General features: G+C 36.7%; 2 protein-coding genes and 1 pseudogene across 2 annotated transcripts; 2 read left to right on the top strand and 1 right to left on the bottom strand.

The window, feature by feature from the left end:
- The first annotated feature begins 199 nt into the window (after positions 1-199).
- LIG1 (DNA ligase 1) lies at positions 200-19,417 on the top strand. The gene is made up of 17 exons (XM_039045030.2): positions 200-1,200; positions 1,545-1,661; positions 1,911-2,012; positions 7,872-7,988; positions 8,224-8,454; positions 8,538-8,632; positions 9,061-9,148; positions 9,625-9,756; positions 10,342-10,454; positions 17,193-17,294; positions 17,381-17,442; positions 17,624-17,695; positions 17,800-17,873; positions 17,961-18,017; positions 18,362-18,439; positions 18,547-18,624; positions 19,009-19,417. The coding sequence occupies exons 1-17, from the start codon at positions 373-375 to the stop codon at positions 19,075-19,077; spliced, it is 2,415 nt and encodes an 804-aa protein (XP_038900958.1). The 5' UTR covers positions 200-372; the 3' UTR covers positions 19,078-19,417.
- LOC150033036 (uncharacterized) lies at positions 13,363-14,295 on the top strand (annotated as a pseudogene).
- A 654-nt stretch (positions 19,418-20,071) lies between the features above and the next one.
- Positions 20,072-22,009, bottom strand: LOC120088005 (uncharacterized). The gene is made up of 2 exons (XM_039045033.2): positions 21,336-22,009; positions 20,072-21,238 (listed from the first exon to the last, which is right to left on the bottom strand). Exons 1-2 carry the CDS (start codon positions 21,468-21,470, stop codon positions 20,531-20,533), a joined length of 843 nt encoding a protein of 280 aa, XP_038900961.1. The 5' UTR covers positions 21,471-22,009; the 3' UTR covers positions 20,072-20,530.
- Positions 22,010-27,693: the final 5,684 nt, after the last annotated feature.

The raw sequence follows: 27,693 nt of genomic DNA, 5'->3' as shown, positions 1-27,693 counted from the left end.
TCTATATATATAATTATTTCATCATTGTATTATATATTCTATTATTTTGGGTTTGAATATCATTTATGTAACTACCCCTTTTTCCAAACAACCCTTAATTTCAGTCCAAATTCACGAAGAACTTATAGAAAAGCAGGCCCATTACGGCCCATTATCTCCACTTCAGGGTGGCAGGGTCGGAAATTCAGCAACCATCTTTCTTATTCAGATTCCGACACAGTTCGATCAAATTTAACAATTACAGTCCGATCAAAACCCAAAACCCAAAATCCAAAGCCCTTCCCGCCATTTCTCAGTTCTTCTTCCCTTCCGCTCCTGCTCTGTTCTTCTCTCTCTGAAATACTTTATTCCCCTTTTCATTACCTACAATTGATGCTTTCACTGCGTTCATGTTATTATCTACGCCCCATCACATTGCCTCATCCCCAATTCAAGAAACTCATCTTCTTCAACAAACCTCCCTCTTTCAAACCCATTTTTCAGAATTTTGTTTCATCAATGTCTTCTCGTCCTTCTGCATTCGATGCTCTCATGTCTGGTGCTCGGGCCGCTGCCAAGAAGAAGCCCGTTAATTCTTCTCCCAAGAAGCGTAAAGCCCTTGATTCTTTGGACCCTCCTCCAAAACCTAGCTCTTCCGTTGCTCTGGAGTCAACGCCGGCTGTTGAATCGCAGTGCGGCAGTTCAATCGCAAATTTGGACAATCATGGAGGTACTCATCTGGTAAAGTCCGAGGACGCTGCAGATTTGGGGGAAACCAAGTTGCGTCAGGACAATGGTGGCAGTGTTGAACCCAAGAACGGGCCGTTTGGGAACAAGGCGTGTGCGTCCAGTGTTCAAGAAAGAACTGCAAAATTGAAGAGCTCTATTCCAGAGTTGAAAAGGAAGGCCAAGGATTTCAACTCGAAGAATGTTGCATGTTGGAAAGAGGGCGAACGGGTTCCCTTTTTGTTTCTGTGTTTGGGGTTCGATATGATTTCGGAGGAGTCTAGTAGGATTATTATCACCGATATAGTCTGCAACATGCTGAGGACCGTCATGGATACTACGCCCGACGACTTGGTATCTACTGTGTATCTTTTGGCGAATAAGATTGCTCCAGCTCACGAAGGGCTTGAGTTGGGGATTGGGGATGCTTCTATTATCAAAGCTCTTTCTGAGGCTTTTGGGAGGACAGAGGCACAGGTCAAAAAACAGTACAAGGTAAGTAGGCTTTTGAACTCCATTCTTAATATTTAGGATGTTTTCTTGGAAACTACGATTCCGGTGTTTGGTGTTTTAGATATTTTTTATAGGAAACAATTAGGACAACAATCCGGAAGTTTTCATAGACATGGATTTATTTTCATTGTAACTCGGTTTACGGAGTTTGTAATTGAAAGGGAATGGATGATAAAGACTCCTATTTTTCTTTCATCAGTATTAGAATGTTTTCAAAGGGTCTTAAGAATGTCACAATTCATCATTTCCTGGTGTATTAGGAATTTATCGTTGAGTTCTATTTGAACAACGAACATTATATATTTTAATGTCTCAGTTGTTGACAGGAATTGGGAGATTTAGGTCTTGTTGCTAAAGCCAGCCGTTCATCTCAATCCATGATGCGAAAGCCCGATGCTTTAACTATTACCAAAGTATTTGATACATTTCGGCTGATTGCTAAGGTGTGTTAGGCTTGTGATTCCAATTTTTTAGTGCATAACCAGTAAACTAGGTTATGGTTAGTTTAACTGTGAACTATTAATCATGCTTGCCCACTAGGATAATAAATTATACATTTTTTCTAATATTATCGCATTCTTGCGGTTCTGTAAATGTGGGACGTGGAATTTGCTCTATTATGCGCTGTTAATTTATGGTCATAATGTCATTTTTTTTAAGATTTCCTTTTCAACCTTTTGAGTTGTTCTCAGGAATCTGGCAAGGATAGTCAGGAGAAAAAAAAGAACCATATCAAGTCACTGCTTGTTGCTGCCACTGACTGCGAACCTTTATATCTGATTAGATTGCTGCAGGTTATGTCTCAGCTTTGTTAATTTGTTGAAATACGTTAAATTAGCCCTAAGGGCATTTTTGTCTTTTTACTATATTTGCTAAATTAGGGTTTCACCTTATTCTATTTATATCTGAGGTTGGGTCTATTGTAAACTTGACATAAAATAATAAGTTCTTTTCTACCGTGGTTTTTCTTCCCTGAATTAGGGTTTTCCACGTAAACTCCTCGTGTCGTCTTCTTTTCCTATTTCAATATGGTATCAGAGCAAGGTGATGAAACCCTAGCCCCGGTAGAAGAAACTCAGTCATCAAACTTGATAGGTGAAGGTACGCTAACTAATGAGGTTGTGATTCAAGCAGCGGTTGACTGCTATCTCCGAACCATCATCCCAGGTGGCTCAGCCGAACAGATCCAGCTGGCGAGCCGAACAACAGGTGGTGGGATTGCTCCAGCTGGCGTGCCGATTAGCTTCCAGTCTCAATCGTTCCAACTGAACACCATCGATCGGACCTTTCCAGCCGAACAGCAGGTGGTGTTGGAAGGTCACGCTTTCCAGCCGGCGCACGCGAACGGGTCACAACCGATCGGACCCTCAACTTCGCACACAACCGTCTCAGCCTCGCACGTTCTCCCGCCGGCGGACACGATCGATCTACAGCCGGTAGGTATCTCGGCGTCGCACATAATCGGATCTACATCAGACGGTCATGGGTTTGCTCCAGCTGCCGGGTCGGGTCAGATCGGCGTGATTTCTTCAGCCTCGCAGCCGATCGTCGAGCCGTTTGTCCGTTACCCACCATCACAGCCGTCTGGGAGCAGCGCCAGTCACGGGTTGCCGAACGTTGCCGCTGGTGGACTTCCGGCAGTAGCGTCTTCACAGTACCATGGTGGACAGCCTCTTCCTCATGTATATCCAGTTCAGCCCCAGTTTCGAATGAGTGAGTCCATTGAAGAAAATCCCATGGTGTTTAGACAGAAAAATTCCAGATCTGAATCTCATGGGGAACTCCAACAACAATTAGTTAGTCTTCAGCAACAAATGGTCGCCCTGGGAGCCAGATTGAATGGCCATGATTCTTCCCCGATGTATTCAGAAAATCCGGTATTAATGTTTCCTACTCCTCCAACTTCTAATCTTTTATCTGGAACAATTGGAAATTCTGCAGGAATGATCATGGGAGAGAAGTTGAATGGGCAAAATTACTTCTCTTGGTCCCAAACAATTAAAATGGTTCTTGAGGGACGCCATAAGTTTGGATATTTAACTGGAGAGATACCACGACCGAATCTTGGGGATCCTCAAGAGCGTGTCTGGAAGGCAGAGGATTCTTTGCTCCGCTCAATGTTAATCAGTAGTATGGAACCACAAATCGGGAAACCCTTACTCTATTCAGCCACTGCCTGAGATATTTGGGATGCAGTTCGAAGTTATATTCGAGGCGTCAGAACGCATCCCGCCTGTATACTCTACGTAAACAGGTTCATGAATGCAAACAAGGGAGCATGGATGTAACGTCATACTTCAGCAAGATGTCATTGTTATGGCAAGAAATGGATCTATGTCGGGAGATCATTCTGGACCTGCCCACAAGATGGAATTCAATACACCAAGATAGAAGAGGTTGAGCGTGTGTATGATTTTCTTGCCGGGCTGCACCCCAAATTTGATACAGTTCGCAGTAGAATACTGGGGCAGAAACCAATTCCGTCTCTCATGGAGGTATGTTCAGAAGTTAGATTGGAAGAAGATAGATTGAGTGCAATGAACGGGCCAGGTGTTACCACTGTAGAGTCAGTTGCCTTCGGGGTGAAGTCCGCTGGAGCTGATGGTGACAAGCAGAATAGTAAAACACCCCCAGTTTGTGAGCATTGTAAAAAACAGTGGCACACGAAGGATCAGTGCTGGAAATTGCATGGTCGCCCTCCAAATGGTAAACGTCGCCCTCCGAATGACAAGTTCGAATTCTGGGCGTGCTCTAGTGGGTGAATCAGTTGAGGGGGCTGCACAACCTCAGACACAGTCTCCAGTGACTAATCCTGGTGATTCAGGTACCGTAGGAATCGGAACAGTTGCTCAATCAGGTAACCCTCAATCTTTTAGTTTCCTTGCTGAAGGGGAATGAGTTATGGATTCTAGATTCAGGAGCAACCGATCACTTGACTGGCTCATCCGACCGGTTTCTCTCATACTATCCAAGTGCTGGAAATGAGAGGATTCGAATTGCGGATGGGTCCTTCGCTCCTGTTGCTGGAAAAGGCAGACTGTCACCATTTCAGGGATTAACTCTGCAAAATGTCTTACATGTGCCCAAAATTTCTTACAACTTATTATCAATAAGCAAAATAACAAAAGATTTGAACTGTAGAGTTGTCTTCTCACCAGATACTGCTTTGTTTCAGGACTTGAGCTCGGGGAGGACGATTGGCACTGTCCGATATGACAGAGGCCTATATTTCCTTTCTACAGATGCTTCCTCCAGAAGCTTGTTTAGGACTAGTCTTTTATCTTCGTTTACTATATCTGAAACAAATTATTTATTGTGGCATTTTCGTCTTGGACATCCTAGTTTTCAATATATGCGATATTTGTTTCCTTCATTTATTCTATAATGTGAATGTTTCTTCATTATCTTGTGATGTCTGTATACGTGCTAAACAACCTCGCGTGTCATTTGTTTCTCAGTCCTTTAAGCCTACCCAGCCTTTCCACCTGGTCCACAGTGATGTTTGGGGTCCCTCGAGCATCGCTACCCTGTCTGGTAAACGGTGGTTTGTAACTTTCATTGATGACCATACCCGTCTTACATGGGTATATCTCCTTGCTGATAAGTCCGAGGTTTTATCTACCTTCAAACAGTTCTATACCACTGTATTAACACAGTTTAACACAAAGATTGCCATCCTCCGAAGTGACAATGGTCGTGAGTTTGTCAACCACACCTTCCAGGAATTCCTAGTGTCAAAAGGGATCATCCATCAAAACTCGTGTGCATATACTCCACAACAAAATGGGGTAGCTGAACGGAAAAATCGCCATATAATTGAAGTTGCTCGTTCCTTGATAATTCCAGCGTCTCTTCCTTCGTACCTGTGGGGAGATGCGGTTCTTACCGCAACTCATCTAATTAATAGAATGCCTTCACGAGTTCTAAAGTTTCAAACCCCTCTTGAGTACTTCAAAGAGTCCTATCAGTATACCCGTCTTATTCCTGAGGTTCCTCTTCGTGTGTTTGGGTGTACAACCTTTGTTCATACTCATGGTCCACACCGGACTAAGTTTGCTCCACGAGCTAAAACATGTGTGTTTGTCGGGTATCCCCTTCATCAGTGAGGCTATAAATGCTTTCATCCATCTTCCAAAAAATATTTTGTCACTATGGATGTCACGTTCCTTGAAGACCAACCGTTCTTTCCCGTTAGTCATCTTCAGGGGGAGACCACGAATGAAGAGATTAACAATTCCATGTACTCCATTCCCATTAGCCTCAACCTTGAGCCTAGTCCGAATATTCCTGAACCTGAGCTTAGTCCCAATATTCCTGGACCTAGTCTACCTAGTCTTGAACCTAATTCTGCTTCTGTTGTTCCCGTGTCGGTTCTTCCTACTAAACAAGTGCCCTGGATAACATATTATAGGAGGAATCTCAGAAAGGAAATTTAGGAAACCTCTGGTGTTCCATCGGACAGTGTCCAAGCGTCGGAACCAGCTCAAGTTCAAGATCCCGTTGTTTCAAAGGAGAGTCTTGAAGAAAAGTCTGGGAACATAGAAAATGACGAAATGAGCTCAGAGAAGGTTGAAACTTCAGGAAGGGATGAGATGCTGGAAGATCCTCAAGAGGATGCAGAATTGTCTCAAAAGTCTGATACTGAAGAGGGACAGACGAAAACTGACAACTATGATACCACTCTGGATATGCCAATTGCTCTGAGAAAGGGAACCAGGTCATATACAAAATACCCTTTGCATAACTTTCTGACCTATAGTAACTTATCTCCTGTTTTTAAGACTTTTACTACTCAGCTAGATGCTCTAACAATACCTACCAGTGTACATGCGGCCATGGAAGTTCCCGAGTGGAAAGCAACAGTAATGGAGGAAATGAGAGCTCTTGAGGCAAATAAGACTTGGGAGTTAGTAGCTCTCCCTAGAGGTCACAAAACAGTTGGTTGCAAATAGGTGTTCACAGTGAAGTATAAGTCTGACGGAACACTTGAGAGGTATAAAGCCAGGTTAGTTGCTAAAGGATTCACTCAGACATATGAGATTGATTATTCAGAAACTTTGTCCCCAGTGGCTAAGTTAAACACGATTCGTGTTCTTCTGTCTGTCGCCGTGAATAAAGATTGGCCCCTACATCAACTAGATGTAAAGAACGCATTCCTAAATGGTGAGTTGGAAGAGGAAGTTTATATGAGTCCACCTCCAGGTTTTGAAGCTAAGTTTGGGAATCATGTTTGCAAACTCAGGAAGTCTTTATATGGGTTGAAGCAGTCTCCTAGGGCCTGGTTTGACAGGTTCACCGCGTTTGTTAAGTCCCAAGGGTTTGTTTAGGGGCATTCTGATCATACCTTGTTTACCGAAAAATCACCCTTAGGAAAGATTGCTGTGTTAGTAGTGTATGTTGATGACATCATCCTATCAGGGGATGATACGGCAGAAATTGCTAAGCTAAAACAAAGGATGGCAAGTGAATTTGAAATTAAGGATCTTGGTAGTTTAAGGTATTTTCTAGGGATGGAAGTGGCAAGATCAAAAGCAGGAATATCTGTTTCTCAGCAGAAGTACACTCTGGACTTGTTAAAGGAAACAGGAATGACCGGATGCAAACCTATTGACACTCCTATTGAGGTCAATAGCAAACTAAAAAGTGTTTCGGAAGGAGTTCCTGTGAATAAGGAGAGGTATCAACGCCTAGTAGGAAAACTGATTTACTTGTCTCATACTAGGCCCGACATCTCCTATGCTGTGAGTGTAGTAAGTTAGTTCATGCAGAGTCCATATGAGGAGCACATGGAAGCTGTGACTCGAATTTTGAGATATTTAAAGTCCACCCCTGGGAAGGGCTTGGTATTCAGGAAACATGACACACGAAGCATCAAGGCATATACTGACTCAGATTGGGCCGGATCTGTGACTGATAGAAGGTCAACCTCAGGGTACTGTACCTTTGTATGGGGAAATTTGGTAACTTGGCGGAGTAAAAAACAGGGTGTAGTGGCCAGAAGTAGTGCTGAGACAGAGTATAGAGCTATGAATCTGAGAGTGTGTGAAGAAATCTGGTTGCAGAAAGTTTTATCTGATCTTTACGAGAGTAGTCCAGGGCCTATGAAGCTGTATTGTGATAATAAGGCTGCCATCAGTATTGCGAATAATCCCGTGCAACATGATAGAACCAAACATGTTGAAATTGACAGGCACTTTATTAAAGAAAAGTTAGACCGCGGAGCTATTTGTATTCCCTATGTACCTTCAGTCCAACAGATTGCCGATGTTTTTACGAAAGGGTTATTGAGACAGACGTTTGAAGCTTGTATTAGCAAGTTGGGTCTTGTCGATATCTATGCCCCAACTTGAGGGGGACTGTTGAAATACGTTAAATTAGCCCTAAGGGCATTTTTGTCGTTTTACTATATTTGCTAAATTAGGGTTTCACCTTATTCTATTTATATCTGAGGTTGGGTCTATTGTAAACATGACATAAAATAATAAGTTCTTTTCAACCGTGGTTTTTCTTCCCTGAATTAGGGTTTTCCACGTAAACTCCTTGTGTGGTCTTCTTTCCCTATTTCAATAGAATTATTAATATCTGCTTCTTTTCATTAAAAGATCATGTTTTGTTTCTTTTCTCTATTGCCAATTTTCTTTCATTTCATACAGACAAAATTGCGAATTGGACTTGCTGAGCAGACTCTTTTAGCTGCATTAGGACAAGCAGCTGTATATGCTGAAAAACACTCAACACCACCATCGAATATTCAATCTCCTCTAGAAGAGGTGACTTCATGTTCTCCTTGTCTGTGGGAACAATTCCGTTTGTTTTATCACTATCTTTTTGGACAATGCCATTATTTTAATTCTGAGTCTCTAAGCTACTATAACTAAAGTATCATGTTTTCAACTACACCCACACAGCTCAGCTTGGTCACTATTTTACTTGCATAGCACCATTTTCTGAGCTCTGCGATGTTCTCTTAACAATTGGAAGGTTCTAACATTATGTTTGCATCAGGCTTCTAAGATTGTTAAGCAGGTGTATTCTATACTCCCAGTTTATGATAAACTTGTCCCTGCTCTTCTTAGTGGTGGTGTGTGGAATCTTTCAAAAACGTGCAACTTTACACCGGGAATTCCAATTGGACCCATGCTGGCAAAACCTACAAAAGGAGTGTCTGAGATCTTAAATAAATTCCAAGGTTTGGAATTTACTTGTGAATACAAATATGATGGGGAGCGTGCCCAGGTGAGTGACTGGACAACTTGAAAAACATGGTTTTTTGCTGCTATTACAAATTCACATGGAATGGCTTCACTCTCTTTATGCAGATACATTACATGGAAGATGGTTCAGTTGAGATCTACAGTCGAAATGCTGAACGGAACACTGGAAAGTTCCCTGATGTTGTTCTCACGGTATCAAGGTAGATTGACTTGGCAGAGTTCAGTTCATTTATTATTATATGAGTCACATGGCCTTTTATTTCTGATTCCAGTTTAGAACCTATACATAATATATTTTAGACTTCTTATACTTCTTTGAAGTTCTGAATGAAACTCGGGAAGGTTCCCTGATTGTTGCTATTTCACCTTGTTCTTTTCAGTGTGATTTTTCCATTTCATCCTTTATTTTCGTCCTTCATTGTATTGATTTATTATTTTTAGTTGAGACTAGTTACAGAAAGTTGGATATGTTGCAATGCTTTGTTCTCCATTATCCTACCACTTTTTTCTGTATTCATCAAGCTTTGCTTTTTCTTCTTCTTCTTCTTCTTCTTTTTTTTTTGTTTTTTTGTTTTTTTTTAAATATTTAAAAAATCAATTATAATTTGAATTTACTGTGTTTTTTCAGGATAAAGAAACCATCTGTAAGATCATTTATTTTGGATTGTGAACTTGTTGCTTATGATCATGGAAAACAAAAGATTCTGCCTTTTCAGGTACAAAATATCTGACAGGATATGTTTGTCTATGGTTTTTGTCTTTCTAATCTTAAATATGGAGTGGTTCCTTATTAATATCTTTTTGGTTTATGAATATCTGTGTGGCTGACTCGCTGTTATGCCATAAAAATTGGATTAAAAAATCCACATGAAACTGCCAGAACTTGGGAAAATTCAAACAATCGTGCACGAATGTCTGAAAGCACTTCCTTTGCCGTCAAAATATAAATACTTTTAAACACATTCATCATTCTCCTTTTCTGGGAACCTGCGATTTATTTTTTATTTATATTTAATTTTAGTTTTCTTTTCACCTTAAGTTTCGCCACAACCAGCCATCTGAAACTTATCTTTTGAGGATTAAAACCATTTTTAGTACATATCCTCTTCTCATCATATTGTTCTCTTGCCATTATCTCTACCTTCTACAGATTCACTGCCGAAGTAACACTGACCTCTGAACTTTGTGACAGATTCTGAGTACTCGAGCTCGTAAGAATGTGGCCATGAGTGATATTAAGGTTGAAGTGTGTGTATTTGCTTTTGATCTACTGTATCTTGATGGTCAACCACTTATCCAGAGAGAACTTAATGTTCGTCGAGAGGTAGAATTTTTGCTACTTTTGTCAGTTTCAGGCTCTCTCTCCTTCCTTGTGTGTGTGCTGGCGTGGATGCTGTACAACTTCTACTGATGGTTACAAATGTTTTTCTCTCTCTCCTGTTCTCGTGTGTGTGCATGCATGCTGCACAATTTAGATTAATGATTACTAACATTTCAGCTTTGTTGCGTTTTTAGTCATTTTATGTTTATTTATTTATTTATGATTTTTTATACTAAAGATATGAAGGATCAATTTTGATGACTAAAGTACCGTCTCTTGTTTATGTGGAATTTTCACTAGTTTACTAAGCCTCACATAGTTTTAGCATTCAACATTATCTTTGTTTGGAATAATGCTTTTGGAGCATGAATAACTTGATTAACTTAGTGAACTGATGGGTGCATGTTGTTCTCTCATGTAAAGATGTTTGGCTTTATCTAAGATTGCAATATAGCAATCTAAGTTGTATCACAACATGGCCATGAGATGTTCCTTTTTCTTTCAACTTATATGCTGTTCTTCAACATGTTTTGTTTTGGTCTCTGCAAATGGCTGTACCATTTATAACTCAGGTTCTGTACTTTGCAGCTTCTCTATGATTCATTTATTGAAGAACCTGGATATTTTCAATTTGCCACAGCAATAATAACAAATGACCTTGAGGAAATACAAAAGTTCCTTGATGCATCGGTTGATCAAAGGTATGTTCCCTTTTCCTGGTCGGCTGGTCTACTAGGTTTTCATTTTATGTCAATGTCATTCTGCTATATAGTGGACCATGATCTCAAAAACCGAAATATCAGTGATAAATGGCTAAAATTTATTTCAAGCTGAAATTACCATGCATTGTAAAGAAAGTTAGATCAGTTGTGGAATGAAAGTGCACTCTTTCTTATCTGAAATTTTCAATTACAAGATGAGATCTATGCTACTTACACGAAACAAGTTGAGGAAATAAAAAGGTCCAGGCAGTCACTAACGGCTACTGCCATATACAAAGGAGATCCTTGCTGCGAGAGTTTTCAAACAAGTAAAACTTTCAATGCTAGAGCTATAACAAAACTATATAAGGAAATAATCACAATGGCTAAACATATCAAAACAATGAGATTTTGATTTTTCATTCGGATACAGTGTGATTATTCCAGCTGTAATTTTGAGTGTTTTACTTCTCAAATTTCACATCTTTCTCAAACTATTGTGTATCTGATACACTCCTAGTTTTCCCCTTAGATCTTTGAAATTTGCTTTAGCTTTGTGAAAATATCAGCTACTTGTCTTGCAGATGGCACAAATTTAGTAACTAGGTGACGAAGAGCCACTTTTTCTCTTGCAAAATGGTAATCTATTTCTATGTGTTTTGTTCTGGCATGGAAAACAAGATTCTTGGCCATGTCTATGGCGCTGACATCGTCGCATAGAAGTTGAGGAGGTCTCATCATTTTTATTCCAATGTCTCTTAGTAGGAACATGATCCAGGTCAGGTCAGCTGTTGTAGATGCCATTGCTCTATATTCAGCTTGAGCTTGATCTTGCCATTTACTTCTATGAACTACATGGTACACAATTTGCTCCTAGAAATATGCATGATCCAGAACTAGTGGTAGGACATCCTGCTCAATCTGCATGGGAAAAGCCATATAGGTTTAAAGAGCTGTTTTTGTGAAAAATCAAACTAGACCTGTGAGTGCCTCTGATGTATCTCAGTATGCGTTTTGACTGCCTCTATGTCTTTGATTTTTGGTTCTTGGAGGTTTTGACAAGCTTTGGTTACAACAAAGGTTATGTCGGGTCTCTTAAGAGTTAAGTATCGTAGAGATTCACAATGCCCCTATATTCCTTTTGGTCTACTAGTTCACTGTCATCTGCAACATCAATAGTTTTGGCCACAGCTGGAGTGCTTAGATGAGCTGCCTTAACATCCCAGCTTTTAGTATGTCTTGAGCATATTTTGATTGGGTTTTGGGATAGTCTGATGCCATTTTTTGTGTGTAGAACTACTATGCCTAAGAATTAGTGAAAAGATCCTGGGTCTTTCAGTGCAAGCTCTATGCTTAGTTCTTGTATGTCATCCATGGTCTTTTTGTTGGTGCTTGTCATGATTGTATCATCCACATAATTAAGCATCAAAATAAGAGAGGAGTTATGCTTGTGAATAAATAAAGAGGGAACAGAATATGGATTAGTGAGGCCTGTGTGTAACAAGTGTTGTGAAAGACTTTCAAACTATGCTCTTGGTGCCTGTTTTAGACCATATAAGGAGTGATTGAGTTTGCACACAAGGTGAGGTTGAGTTGGGTGCCAGAATCCTGGTGGTTGAGCCATTTACACGTCTTCCTTCAAATAGTCATGAAGGAATGCATTTTTTACATTTAATTGCCTGAGATCCCAACCAAAGTGAGTAGCAAGTGCAAGAATCCCTCTTGTTGTTGTTGGTTTGACTATAGGGTTGAAGGTCTCTTCATAGTCCAATCCTTCGACTTGTGAATAGCCTTGTGCGACTAGTCTTGCTCTATATCTCTCAATGGTACCATCCTTCTTTAATTTAGTTTTAAGATCCATTTGGATCCTACTATGTTGGTGTGAGGAGGGGTGGTAACTAGAACCCAAGTGTGGTGTCTTCAAGAGCCTTCATTTCTTCTTCCATGGCTTGTTTCCAATGTGGAGTTTTTAGTGCTGATTTGAGACTCTTAGGCTCAACTGGTAGGGCCCTACTTTGATAATGGTCTTTGCCTTTTTGGATTTGTTGATATAACATTGGATCAAGAGTTGGATTATGGTGAAGTTTCCTTCTGGTGGTCATTGGATGAAGCATTAATGTCATTGGAGTGACAAGGCTGGCTAGTTGGGTTGTTACTTTGAACTTCAAATGATGGTTGGTTTTCTTGCTTATCAGTACCTGCACAGGAATGAGATAAATCAATTACTAGAAATTTGCTTTTATCTGGTACTTGACTTACTTGATCTGTTGACAGTGGTTGTGTAGGAGGGTTGAAGTTGTCCTCAATAGCTCTCCTAATGCCGATGAGTTCTAGAATGTTGTGGCACTATCACGAGATTGCTCATTGGTCATGTACTGGTCGATAAGTGGGGGTTGCTTCAGTGGTGTGGGTAGTAGTATGAAGCACAGTAGATGAACGATCGGTTTCTAGAACCACAGTAGGTTGTGCTCAACTATTGGATCTGTGGACATTGCTGCAAGTTTTTTATCACCATCAGGCTGTTCCCCTAATGAGCATATGTGTGTTGTTGATCACCATCAATTCCTAGTATTGGTATCAATTTCTATGGTAGATTGTTCTGTCAGAATGAATTTTCTGTTTTGCATTGTTGGGGTGGCTGATTGTCGGATGTTTGCTTCTGGATAATCATTTTTGTTGGTGTTCAACCATTCTTGATAGCCTGAAACTTCACAAGTAACAAGTTCTTTTCCTCTATTGACATTAGTAGGGTTAGTATCAAAGGGAAAGGTAATTTCATCAAACACTATATGCCTATATATATATATATATATATATATATAGATTCTATAAAAACACATGGCAGGTTGTTGGATGCTTGCTTTTGGATCATTTTTGTTGGAGTTCAACCATTCTTCATAGCCTGAAAATTTACAAGTAATAAGTTCTTTTACTCCATTGACATTAGTACGGTTAGTATCAAAAGGGAAGGTAATTTCATCAAACACTACATGCCTAGATATATATATTCTATTAAAACACGGGAAGAAGAGAAAAATAATGGGTAGAAGAGGGGAGGATTTCAAGAAAATATACTTCTCTTCGAAATGGCCTGCCATTAAACGCAAGCAGAATCTTTAGATCACCCGCCTGAAAGAAAATGATCTTTTCACTATGTCAAGTTTTTTCGCATTCATCAAGGCTGCAGAGTTGGTGGGTTTTGTTCATCAGGGGAGCCTTGGTCCTACTAAAGGAGAAGCTTACAGGGATAATGATCGAATCTCGATGAATGATCCTGATTTAGCAGACATCATTTGGCGTTCAGGCTTGATAACCTATTTGCTGATATTAAAATTTGGGGAAAAATTGCTGTTGGGTTGAATCCAAATATCAGATTATACGGATACAAGGATGTTCAACGCTTTTGGACGTCATATTGATCTTGGAGAAGGCGAGCACAAATATTATACTTTGTTAGTATAATACTTAAGCGGAGGTTCCAAAAACAAAACGAAAAATGATAGTAACGATTCCAAAGATCCTTCTTTTGAATGGTTGGAGTGGAAACTGTTTTCTATGGTTCAAGGAATGGTGTTGTTGCTGAGGTGGCTCCAACTGAAGGGTGGCTCTCCTGCCCCTTCATGGGGACAAGTGTTTGTTGTATGAAGCTCGCAACCTTAAGAAAGGAGTCAAATATGTTTTCTTTTCAGATGTCATATTCTCTTCATGATTAGTTTAGGGCTCCTGACGTCGTGACAACTGCAAAACGATCACTCAGGTAGCCTCCTCATTTGATTCAATGACTAAGCACCAGATTTTATCTTGGCAAAGAGCTCGTTCAATGTCAATTTTCTGGAATTTACTTTTCTAAATTTGATGTTTCATTTCTTATGTTAGGCTTGTTACTCCAAGTTGCCATCTTTTTGTGGCCTTAAATATATCGATAAACTATGCCATTTGTTACTCTTCTATTAAATAGATATATATATGTTCTATTGTTTAAAGGATCCAAACATCTATATCCTTTGTGGATAGGACTATAACCTAAGAACACAGAAGGATAGGTCCATTTGGAGAACCTGTCTTTGTTGTAGTTTCTTAGACAAAGAAAACACCCACAAGTACAACCAAAGACCTTTAACAAGCTATTGTCTGGATCCTTTCCAAAGAGCTTGGCGAAAGGTGTTTCCTGGCTAGGCATCCTATTTATGAGATAAACAGCTGTTTAGAATGCATCTACCCAATATTTGGAGGATACCTAAGATTGGAAAAGAAGAGTTAATCCTGTTTCAACTATGTGCCTATTTTGTGTTCTATGATGCCATTTTGTTGAGGTGTGTGAGGACAAGAGCATTGATGAAAAACACCTTGTTTTTCAAAAAGATGGTTGAGGGCGATGGAGGTAAACTCTCCTCCACCATCACTTAGAAAATTTTTTATTTTTCTTTCTATGATTTTCAACAAGGTTTTGAAACTTAACAAAACAAGGAAAAAAAAGGTCACACTTCTCTAAAGGATATATCCAACAATATCTAGAGAAATTATCCACAAAACTAACATAATATCTAAAGTTTTGACAAGAAGTAACAGGAGAAGGTCCCCATAAATCACAATGAATTTTATCTAAAGGAAAGGAGGCAATATCATTACTAGGATTGAAACGCAATTTACAACTTTTGCTCATTTGACAAGTAACACAAACTGATTAAGTACCTTTCCAACTAGTTATGTCTAAAGCATATGAATTGTTAAGGAATTTTAGAGTAAAGTCATGAGGATGACCAATTCTTTTGTGCCAAGTATTGTATGAAGTCTTATTAGTAGTGGGAACAGCAATGAAAGCCTTGAAAGCTTCAAGGTCCTCCTCAACTAAAGCATACAAACCTTATTTTTTAGTTCCCTTACCCAAGATCGCTCCTTGTTTTTCCTTAATTACAAAACCAGCAGTATTAAAACAAATAGGGCAATCATTGTCAGCAGGTAATTTACTTATGGAGGGCAGGTTTTTTGTTATTTTAGGAACTACAAGCACATTGTTTAGCTTTAGCTTATCAGTATTTAAGGTGCATTTTCCTGTGAATCATATCAAGACCTTTTCGATCTCCTATGTATAACTTCTCATTACCATGATAAGGTTGAACATCAAAAAGCATACCTGTATTGTTTACGACGTGAGTTGAGGCACCCAAATCAGCAAATAAAGAGTTTTCTGCTGCAGTATATTTGTTGAGTGACAGGACAGAAAAGGCTCGAGGAATATCTCGATCTTGATAGGAGTGATCAAACCTATTCCCAAAATGAAGAGCTGTGTGGTTTCATTTACCACATATTTGGCAGTGAACACTTGGATCTTTGCGGCTGCTTGTGTAATTTTGGGTGGAATTCCAGATTACTTTGGATATGGTTTGTTGTATTATGTGAAGATGAATTTGAAACAATAAATTGATTTTCTGGAAACTTTGCTTCATTTGTTTTGTTTCCACCCCTTCCTCTGTGATTGTATTGATTTTTTATTCCTTGGAATGCATCTTTGTAACTTAAAAAGGCTGGGTTATTATCCGGTTTGAGAGGTTTATTCTGCTTCATTTTCTGCTGCCATTTGGATCTCAAGATTTCGTAGTGATTGAACGGATTGATTGTAGCTCGGATAAGGGGCCTTTGATAGCATTGCTATCCGAAATTCTTTGTATTTGCTCCCTAAGCCTCCTGCTATGTGAAACACTTTGGTAGTAATAGTATCATCTAGGGGCTTCTTCATTGCAGCTAACCTGTCACAAAGAAATTTGAATTTCTTTAGATACTCATCAAGATTAAGCCTACCTTTCTTTAGCCTAACCAAGTGTTCATTGAGATGTATCTCACTCTCTTTGGTCATTGTGAGTGTTTGTTTCTCTAAAGAACTCCACAATTGATGAGCTGTTTCAGTGTTCTCAATCATGCGATGAACACTCTCACTAATTGTTCCCAAGAGCCATGAAACTAAGAGTCCATCATTGTTTCTCCAAGTGACATATTGAGGATTCGGTTGACTTTTCCCTATGTCTTACGACTTCCACTTCCGGTGATTTGTTTTCAGCAAGATGCCCTTCAATTTCAATGGTTCGAATGAGGGGCAAGATCTGAGATTTCCGGAGGAGATAGTTGTTGGAGTCTAATTTGATAAAGATTAGGCTTGAGCATTGGTGGAATAGTTCAATACTGAGAGAAGTTTCTGCTTTGTCCATTTGTGAGTTTCTAACCAAACTGATTAGCCATTTCCTTTTCGTGTGAGTATCAGCTATGATACCATAAAGAAATTCAGATCAGTCGTGGAATAAAGTGCACTCTTTCTTATCTGAATTTTTCAATTACAAGATGGGAGATATATACTACTTGCACGAAACAAGTTGATGAAATAAAAGGGTTCAGGCAGTCACTAACGGCTACTGCCATATATATAGGAGATCCTTGCTGTGACAGGTTTCAAACAAGGAAAAGGCTTTCAATGCTGGAGTTAAACGCCCAGGGAATAAAGGAAAAACAAAACTACATAAGGAAATAACTACAATGGTTAAACATGTCCAAGACAGCTAGACTTTGATTTTCCGTTTGAATTCAGGGTTGATTATTCCAGCTGTAATTTTGAGTGTTTTACTTCTCAAACTTCACACATTGAATGCTTGTATTTGCTTCATAACTTTATCTTATCTTGTTTTCTCTTGCTTCTTTGTATGACTATTTTATTATTCTTGTGTTCTATTAATTAATCTCAGTTTGCAGCTGTGAGGGTTTAATAATCAAAACACTGAACCGGGATGCTACTTATGAACCTTCCAAGAGGTCGCATAACTGGCTAAAACTGAAGAAGGATTACATAGACAGGTAAGTGCTGCATGTAGTCTGTGTAAATGTTGTATGATAATCTCAACCGAGCTTTATGGATGCTTATGCATGCCTGTACACTGCAGCATAGGGGATTCGCTTGATCTGGTACCAATTGCTGCTTTCCATGGCCGTGGGAAACGTACAGGTAAACTATAACTGGAAAGCAGTTTTATTATATACTCGCGATAATTGCATGTGACTTTTAATTATTTAAAATGAAATGGCTCTCTTCCTGTGAATCCAACCTTTAGGTGCACAAGTATGTATATGTTGTGTGCGTATATGAACTTCTGTTGTGTTGTTACAATCCCCCTGTATATTTCTAGGTGTCTATGGTGCATTTCTCCTTGCCTGTTATGATAATGACAACGAAGAATTTCAAAGCATTTGTAAGATAGGTAAGGATAAGGAATGCTTCAACTTTGTTTTTCCACTGAAGCTATTAGTGCTTGTTCATTTTTTTATATTCAACTATCTGATATTAAGTTTGGATGGCTGGTAGGAACTGGGTTTTCTGAAGCAATGCTTGAGGAACGTTCTGCAAGTCTCCGTTCTAAAGTCATTCCTGAACCTAAGGTCAGCCATCTAATTCCTATTATATGTGAACAATGGGGTTCCCCATATGATTCTACATTTAATTAAACATTTTCTTGTCATTTTTAGTCATATTATCGGTATGGAGATACAATCAATCCAGATGTTTGGTTTGAGCCTACTGAGGTAATACTGATGACTTCTTCCCTGAAATTTCATTTTACGCAGTCTTTTCTCTTTTCTTACTCCTGTTGCCTCGTTTCCTCCTGAGATCATTCTGTATGCTTGGTTGAAAATTCATTCCTCTTCAATGGTAGTATTTGTGGGTGGGTGCGAGTTTTCATACCCCCTCCTTTTTGTTATCTCTCCCTCTTTGCAACAAGGGAAGTCTGAAAATAGCATGGAAAGAACTAAGAAGGCTTTTGAAAGAGAGATTAGAATCAACAGATTCAGTTGGGACTTACATGGTTGAAGTTGAATATCACTGGAGTTCTCTTCTTATATATCCTTTCCTAACGATCCCCTTTCAGGTTTGGGAGGTTAAAGCAGCAGATTTAACTATCAGCCCAGTTCATCGTGCAGGAGTTGGCATTGTGGATTCTGACAAGGTTGTATTCATGCACAAGTTTCTCTTTGCAGTTTTTTCCATCATCATTATTCAATTCTTTCTGTAGTCCCTTTTTTTTCTTAGCCATCCATGATTTTCTGTTTAAAGGGAATTTCTCTTCGGTTTCCACGTCTTGTTCGTGTAAGGAAAGACAAAAATCCAGAGGAAGCATCATCATCAGAGCAGGTGAATCTTATTGCATACCCTCATTGATGTTCTTTTTTATGCTATTATAATGGGCGTCGGTGAAATAAACAACTAGAAAAGTGAGGTTTTCTGGGTGCATACATGGAACTGGTGGGAGGAAATGGCACATGAGAGGTAGAAAGAGGAGAACCTCTCAAAAAGCTAAAAACAATCTTCTCCAGTGGTCCAAATGGCAGTAAAGGAATAGTTGGAAAAAGAAGGGGAAAAAAAAACCACAAGAGGAAAACTGAAGTGTCCCAAATATTTAAAACATATCTACAGTTCCTTCAGTCTCTCGGAGTATATGCTTTAGTTCCATGAATATTTCAATACTGTTATTGGACTACTTCTAACTATATGCACACATTCCTTTTCTTAAATTAGGTTGCCGACATGTATAATGCTCAGAAACACAACCACCAAAACAATCAAGATGACAATGAAGACGACTAAGGAGTGAAGTTTTAACTCTTTCCAAATGTGTTGCTCGCTCGGTTTTCAACCAGATAATTATTGGCAAATGGCAAATTACATTGTCTGATCATGGTGCCATGGAACATGTCATGTCTACTTGGGCCTTGGGGTGTATGTTTCAGGTTCAACCGGTCAGATTTTAGCTGATCTCGATATTCCTTGTAATTGCATAAAATGTTTTCCTGCTGTTGAGCTAAGAGCTTCATGGGCCCACATCTGTTCTGAAATCATCTTTAACAATGTAGACAAAAATGTGAAATCAATTTCTTGACACTTGTACATTATATAATTTTTGATATTACATGAGCTGTTTCTTCTATTGCCTTTAATCGTTATGAATGGTATATAATGTTCCTTTCTAGGGGACACTATTGCAGATAGATGAGTGTTAAGATTCTTTTGGTATGCTTGTAATAATCATCGCAAGATTTTCTTTGGATTTTAGTAGACCTTTCCATGACGAGCCTGGACTTTGGTATGTACATGCGTTCTCAACTTCGAGAAGCTCTGACCGAATGAAAAGAGCACAATAACCAGACAGCCCAAGCATTGTCCCGTATGAATGTTTGATTAAAGCAGTCATTATCAGAGGCCAAGCTGTGTATACTGTATAGTCTTCCCTGTTGGCTGGGGGCCTGCGCTTTCACATGAGGTTGTGCTGAAAATGGTCTGTTTGCTTCTTGTATAGCCATTTGTGGTCAACTGGCAGAGATTTTGGAGTAACGTTTCTCTTCCTTGCCCAAATTTGGAAATGAACTCCTCGGATGCGTGCTTTATACCATTGTAATTAAAACGTAAAATTTCTTGTTATTATATGATCCCCCCAACCCCTCCCAAGGTAGTACCAAAGATTTGGAAACTCAGAGATCATATTTTGTGTTCATTGACCTCCTGTTCTGCTTTGTATTTATATATATTACATGTTAGGCACGAGTGATATCGAAGTTGAAATTGAGATACATACACCAGCAAATTACTGACAATGGTTATTATAATTGGACTTGCAATACTTTTGTCAACAAATTGTGTTTGATGAGTTTGTATATCATGTGTTTTTGCTGTAATCTCAAGCAATCAGACAGGAGAAATCTCAGAATTGGAATTGCATCTTATATGGCTAGAACAATTCTGGAAAAATTTGATCCTGTTTCTATCAGACGGAGTATGAAAAAGAAAAAGTGTTGTGAAGTAAAAAGGGTGGCCATAAAAACTTCACTCTAGGCAACTGAATCAGGGTGACGACAGAAGGGGGAAAGTAGAGGGAGACTTCTGTTGTAGCTTCCTCATACGTAGGAGAGTTTCTTACCTATAACACAAACCTCTGTACAAGCACTAAAATCAGCCACTAACCCAATTCTCTTTTTATCTTCATTAGCTCTTTACTGATATTAGACTATGATCATGTTTTTGCTATCCTTTGTTTTTGTAATGGTCAGCAGGGAGCAAGCCTTTGACACTTCCTCTCTGTTGGAGAATCAGAACCTTCCAAGAAAGCCCTTTTTCTGTTTCCACAGTTGGTAATGTGGCTGTTGCCATTGAAGATGACTGGAGAATCTTGGAGCAGCTGCCGTGAAGGCGTCGAAGGAATTGTCACCGGTGGGATTTCGCAGGATTCGAGTGGCGGTGGTGGATGTCTCCACTCAGGCAGAGGTCCAGCCACGAGCAGGGTCTGTAGCAGAGGACCTGCTTTCATCACTGCTTCCAAGAGCTTGCCTTTTTCAGGCAATGGCTTTTCTGGAACAAATTCCACCGTGTTGTGCGGTTGCACTTGCAGCGGAGCTGGAGGAAACTGTGGTGGCGGAATTGGGTCAATGGCAGGAGATGAGACAATGCTTTCTTCACAATCTGACGAGGAGAAGCCATTGATGGAGTCAATCCCTTTCTTTGGTTCATCTTCAATGCTGGAAATTCCTGAATGGGGATCTGTTCGCTGTTGCTGTTGCTGTAGTAAAAGCTTCTCAATGAGTAACTTCTGAAACTTCTCATTTGCATCATCTCTCTCTCTAATAGCTCTACTGAAAAGATCCTTGAGATGAAGAAACTGTTCATCTCTCTTTCTTAGTTCTTCTTGAACTGCAACTCTCGTTTGTTCCAATTCTAGAGTCGCACAGAAAAGCGAATGTCTCAATTCTTCAATATTCTGTTTCAAAGAACACAACCACCTTAGAAATGACAAATGGAAACAAACCCAGAAGCCAAATTCTGCAAATAGTGGGAAAAAGAAGAAGCTTTTTTACCTTTCCTTGGAAAAAGTAAGCCCAACTTAGAAGAGCACTGCGTTGGTTTTCCATAACTGAACTCCAAAAGGTTAAGAGAAAAAAAAAAAAAAAGTGAATAGAGAGAGAAAGAAAGAGAGAGGGATGTGGTTTCATATTGGCAGTTGTTGAAGTTCTTATAAGAAATAATTGCCACTGTTTTCTTTTGACAGATTTGTTACTTTTTGTGAAGAAAAAAAGCAGAAACGGCCAAGAACCTAGCAGAAGCCAATTCCTAACATCCTATGCTCCACATCTTCTATGTCTCGCACTTAAGACTCACACAAACAAAGAATCCTACTAAGATCTCTTAACAAATTCCATATATATCTAATCGCCAGTTACGGAGTTTGAGAAGGAAAAAAAAGCTGGCCTTTCCCATGTTTTACATTTTTAATCTCGATTAAGATCTTAAAACCATTCGTTGATTATAACTCTGATTTTTACTGCAACTTCAATGAATACAGCCATACCAGGACCCATTAGAAATACCCATAAGCTTCTAATCAATAATTAATTGTGTTGTTTATTATAAAATGAACTTTTCTTTTGCCCCTTCTGTTTATTCTTTCTTCTCCTTTGATGTGAAAAATGGATTCGTAATTAACAAAAATCTCATCTTTGAATTTTCTTACACGTGGGCTGCCTGCTTTCATAATAAAATCCAAACTGAGCTTGTTTTTATTAACCTCTTATGGCTGATTTTTTTTCCTTTTTGTTTTTTTTTATGCCCCCACTTTAATTCATGTAATTTGCAGAGAAGGCAGTAAAAAGGGAAAAAAGGATAAAACTTTCCATGATTCATTTCTTTTAATTATACTAGGATGATGATTTTTCTCGAAGTAAGTATTTTTGTTTAATGATATTTCTTAATAGGTACTGTAAATTCTAATTAGGCAACTTTTTTTTTTTTTTTTTTTCCACTATAGTCTATAATAGCAAAAGACAAAAAGAAAAGGTGGGTAATTTATCTCACTCTATTTTCCTCCACATTCCCTAATGACCAATGTATGCAAAGACTATCTTTCTTTCCTAAAAAAAGAAAAAAATAATACAAAAAATTAAAATTATTATTATTATTATTATTTTAAAAAAAAACTCTTTCCATGCAATAATTTTTCACTTTCAACTTTGACCACATCATACATTTATATTTACGGCAAATCTTCATCCTATTGTAGTTATGCAGTTCCGTAAATCTTGCAATAAAAAGAGTTACTATAAATCTAAAAGTGAGATTATATATATAAGAGTATATCGATTACATCTCATTTGAACTTATATACATTTAATTCTATTTTGTCCCTGAGCTTTTAATGTTATGTCTTATAAGTCTCTTTCATAATTAAAAAAAATTAAATATTATTTGATCTATTAGATATAAGAAAAATTTACCTAAAATATTTATAAATAATAACTATCTAAATAGATCCGTGAATTTTTTTTCCTTCAAAAAGATTGAATAGTTCAAAATTCGGAGAATAAGAGTGTGATTTTAAAAGTTTTTGGATTAAATTTGTAATTTAATCTAAAAATAAATATGCGGATTAAAAAATTTCTGAGTTCAATCAAACTGCAAATGGTTATTATTTAGTTAATTAACAATAATTAATTTTGGTTTGGGCCAATTCACAACAACTTTAAACAGGAAGTCGTATAATATAAACAATTGAAAGCTAATATTAGGTAAAGATTCTTTAACTTTTTCTTGGAATTTCAAATGAAATTTTGTTTTTATTTAAATAGAAATACAAAAATTTTCTTTCCTTTTGAATAATCGATCAAATCACGGGTCTTCCATGCAGTTGCAGACCCAATTCATAATTTGTCTCCTAATTTAAATCTATCTCACTCATGTCTTACACATCCATCCATCCATCCATCCACAATAAAAATTTCAAAGTTAAATTTAGTTATTGCTCCCATAATGTATATTAGTCATCATCTAACATTATATTCCTTGCCTAACATTTTTACTTAAAGAGACGAGTTGATGGATTGATTACACTACGTAATTCCTTTTTCATCCGATAACGTAATACGTATGGTCAATTTAAACATGTTAACTTTAATTTTTGAATATGATAATTACTGCCTTCATTTAATGTACAAATTTAGAATATATAAATGTAGCATGTGAGATAAATATATGGATATTTCATGCATCCATTTCTGACTTAGGGAGTACATTGAGGATAGTGAGTGAAGACTTAACACAAAATATGGAACCCCACAAAGAGATGAGGGCTTTCATTGTCATTTGTCAATGACAATATATATTGTTTTAGACAGAGAAAGAGAGAGTCAATAAGAGAGGAAGTTTGAGTGGTCAGAGAAAGAAGCTGGTAACCAAACTTTCCCACCTACATTTTTTCCCAAACGGAAAAATGTGATGTTTGATACAGACGTTCTTTTCTCTCCAAAACTCTTTCAATATATACCTCAACTCAACTACATATATATTTCTTAACTAAAAAAAATATTATCCTCACTGTAAAATTTAAAATAAATTATTTTCTTAAAAAACTATCATTTTTGTTTTATTTTAATAATAAGGTAAAATATGGAGGTGCCGACTTTAACACTTTCATTTTTCTAATAATTTTATCAAAAACAAAAATAACATTAACCATTATTGGTTATTAACCATATATGCAAAAGATCCCCAATGATAATTTTGTTTATTAAAGTAGGACCCTTCACTATTACCCTATTATTTCCATAGCCCAAGATTTTGGTTAGAGTTAGATGTAATCTAATTACTATGCTGATTTTGTTATTCAAAATTGTATATTAAAATATTAAATATATACGACTTTTCTCATTTTTAATTCCGAGTTTAAGAAATTTTTGTGACATGATTATAAAAATTGTCCCCTGTGTAATTGGCAATAGAGATGGTGAGATTGAAAAGTCACCTCGTCGAAAATTTGTTGTACTAAATTTTAAAATTAAATTAATTAAATGATATAATTTTGTACATCATTTAAAAATATTTCTGAAAAAAAAAAAAAAATAAAGATAATTTATTTATTTATTTAAGTGGGATTCCTCTACTTTACGTCCCATCCAAAACGTAATTATCTAAGGCATGATGTGTTTAAGAACTTTTTTGTAATAGTAACGCCATGTTATCTTAGGAAGTGGCTAACTCTAGCATCAAATGCAACTCATTTTTCTTATTGGACTATTTAATTTCATATACTTTTAAATTTTATATTTCTCTATTTGTCTTTTTTTTAATTTTTCTTTAATACAATGGACGTGGTTGAATAGTTTTCTTTCTTTCTTGAGTTGTTCTCAAACAATCTTTAGTTTGAAAATAATAACATCTTCTAATATCAACCATATAAAAATCGAAACAAAAATTAAATGAAAACAACAACACATAACTTGGAGGATGCTAGAGAACCTAACTATTAAGACTATTTTACCGACATGAGCATAATTCAATTGACATAAATTATGTATCAACCAAAAAGTTAGATATTCAATTCACGTACTAGACTGTTTTGTCAACATGATCTATTTGTTACTTATTATTGTTATTATTTTTTAGTTATTAAACTATTATTATACCAATTTTTTTTGGAAAAAAACCTCCTACTGGTATCACAAAAATAAATAGGTAATTGAGATTTTTTTTTTAAAAAAAAACTAGGAAATGCAAAAATCTATATGAAAAACTCGAAACATGAAGAAAAATCACGACCCACTAGAAAAAAAATTCACTTTGTGAAAAATTATTATAATTACAAATTAATTCTCTCTGATCCCGATTATAAGAGCACTCTCTTAAATCTTTTGTACTACTCACATCCTTTAATAAAACTCTCAAATTAGAGAATACAATAGGAAATTTAACTAGAATTAACATACTCAAACTTAAGATTTTTTTGAGTTGGATACTTTGAGACCAAAACTATATGCTCTTTAGACTGTATTTGGAGTTCTTTACTTTCTGGAATCTTTTAGTGATTATGTGGGATATTTGCATCAATAATATTTTACCAAAGGCCGACAAAAATTTATTTGTATAAATTTAAGGTATATTTGAGAGAAAATGGTTTGATCACTTTCAATTAAAAAAGGAAAAAAAAAAAAAAAAAAACCATTTGGTTGTGGAATTGAGCTCTTGCTTTTGGACAATTCTTTATTTGCAAACAATTGTTGGGTCTTTTCTTTTAATTTAAAAAAACTTATTAACAATTTGGAATAGTTAATTAAAAGCTTGAGATTTTAGACTTCATTAGACCAAATGGGAAGAAAATTATTGAATTTAAAGGGAAAAAAAATAGGAAAGGGGGAGTTAGCTTGGTTTACAAGTAATTGCATTTACCAACATAATCATTAATTATCGTACATATTAACCATAATTTAGTACAAATTAACCAAAACCAATGTTTAAAGATGAGACATAATGTCCAACCCATTTCTATTTTGAAGATTCTTTGTGATCCATTTAATTTCTTTTACAAGATTATTTATTGATTCAATTTGAAGATTAAGAAAAAAAAATAATAAATAAAAGAAAAAGAAAAGGGGGAACCAAATGTGAATCCAAACTACTAAAGAAGAAATTAATGAGAGTCTTTGGAGATTGTTGAATATTGAAACTTCCTTTTTAAAAGCAAAAACAAAAGTGGTTTATTTGATATAATACCAAAAGAATCAAATGTCGTTCATCTTTTTGACCCCTTCTCTTCTTTCTTTTATTTGTATTTATTTCCCTATTTTAGACTTAGTGTGTGCTAATTGCTCTCTCTCTTTTTATACATTAAATTAGGATTTTAATCCTTATATCCGACATTATATCCCACATTATTAAAGAAAATTTAGATTCCTCTTTTCACTACCGTTCTATGTTTTATAGTATATTCAACTTTTGTGAGTAGTTGTGATGTTATAATTAATCTTCTTCAAACTTATAGAATTGAGATATAAGTGTCCAATTATCAAATTATTATATATAATGTTTTGGGCATAATTAAGTTAAAAAACAATATATCATTAAAAATGTAATGCAAAGATTCGCACACACACTTGAAGTAGGGGTGAAAACGAAGTGAATTGATATATATATATAAAACGATATTTAGAAGTTGAAAGGGGAGAAAATGGAGGGAAAATTTTAGGAAGGGATGCAATAAAATGTGTAAAGTGGAAGAGTGGTGGGGTCAGAAATGGAACCCTAACAATATTTTATATATAGAAATGCCATTCTTTATTCTAACCGCGTGGGCTCCATTTCCATTCACAAACATCCCTTAAATTTTTCTTTTTTTAATTATTATATATATCAATTGGGTCATAGCCATATAACCGCTTCAGTCAGGCAGGCTCTTTAATTATTTTTTTAGGTGGGTCGTCAATCTAATCCCATATTTTAATCATATCTTTTCATTATTATCATTATTTAAACAGTTTTCAAGATTTTTATTTCATCCCAACAACTCATTTTCATTTTCTTGAAAGCTCGAACCAAAAACAAAAAGGCCTAATATGATGTGCAAATACATTTTCAACGTCTCTTTTTTCATGGATCTTGTCTTGTAATTAATCAATTCAAACTTTTTTTTTTTTTTTTTTTTTTAAAAAAATAAAATTAAGATGTTATAGATATAGTTTAATTCACTCACTTCCATTATATTTCTACTATTTAAAAAATACACACATATATATTTTCAGGATTTAATTTCGACTCTTCGGTAAGTGGTGAGAACTGAGAAGATCGGGGTTAGTTAGTTGGCCAAATAACGAAACTGATTTTTTTAAAAAAAATAAAAAAATAAAATTTGAGGGAATTTGAAATGCAGTTTCAAAAATCAAAAGGGAGCCCACACAGTTTCCATGATGTAACGTGTGTGGATAATTTGGTAAAATTGAGCACTAAAAAGCTCTATATAAAATGATAGGCTAATCATCAAAATCTACATGTTTTAATTTTTAAAGTTAGATGTGAGTGGAGAGAATTGAACCTCAAATCTCATAACATTCCGTTATGTGATAGATAATCACCCGTAGATTTAAAATTTGATGTATGGGCAGAATTGAAAAATTACTTTTGTAGATGGGCCTTGCACATCATATTTTGGCCATGAAAAAATAACTATATTCTCGATTGGATATTGTGTTTTAGTCATCTAACACAATTTCTCTTTCTTTGTTATTTTTTTACTCAACCAATTAGTGGACTATAAATTGGCGCAACTCTGGACCTGTTTTTGTCAGCTGGGCCGTCCAATTGATGTCCAATCATTTTCGGCCCATAAACATGAGAAATTGCGGTAGATTCAAGTTTACTTTAAGCCAGTTTGATCATTTTTTGGGGCTTAAAAAA

The sequence above is a fragment of the Benincasa hispida genome, chromosome 10, assembly GCF_027475165.1.
Source record: "Benincasa hispida cultivar pf3 chromosome 10, pf3_genome.v1.1, whole genome shotgun sequence".
NCBI classification, from domain to species: Eukaryota; Viridiplantae; Streptophyta; class Magnoliopsida; order Cucurbitales; family Cucurbitaceae; genus Benincasa; species Benincasa hispida.
The sequence above is the reverse complement of the archived record's forward strand: the minus strand, read 5'-3'. Positions and strand labels throughout refer to the sequence as shown.

Excerpts from the sequence above, each read along its gene's own strand:
- LOC120088005 (XM_039045033.2), bottom strand. The coding sequence starts at position 21,470 with ATGAAACCACATCCCTCTCTCTTTCTTTCTCTCTCTATTCACTTTTTT. Across the intron at positions 21,239-21,335 it reads CTTACTTTTTCCAAGGAAAG|AATATTGAAGAATTGAGACA; the intron begins GTAAAAAAGCTT and ends TCTTTGAAACAG.
- LIG1 (XM_039045030.2), top strand. The coding sequence starts at position 373 with ATGCTTTCACTGCGTTCATGTTATTATCTACGCCCCATCACATTGCCT. Across the intron at positions 8,455-8,537 it reads ATGATGGGGAGCGTGCCCAG|ATACATTACATGGAAGATGG; the intron begins GTGAGTGACTGG and ends CTCTTTATGCAG. Across the intron at positions 9,757-10,341 it reads AACTTAATGTTCGTCGAGAG|CTTCTCTATGATTCATTTAT; the intron begins GTAGAATTTTTG and ends TGTACTTTGCAG.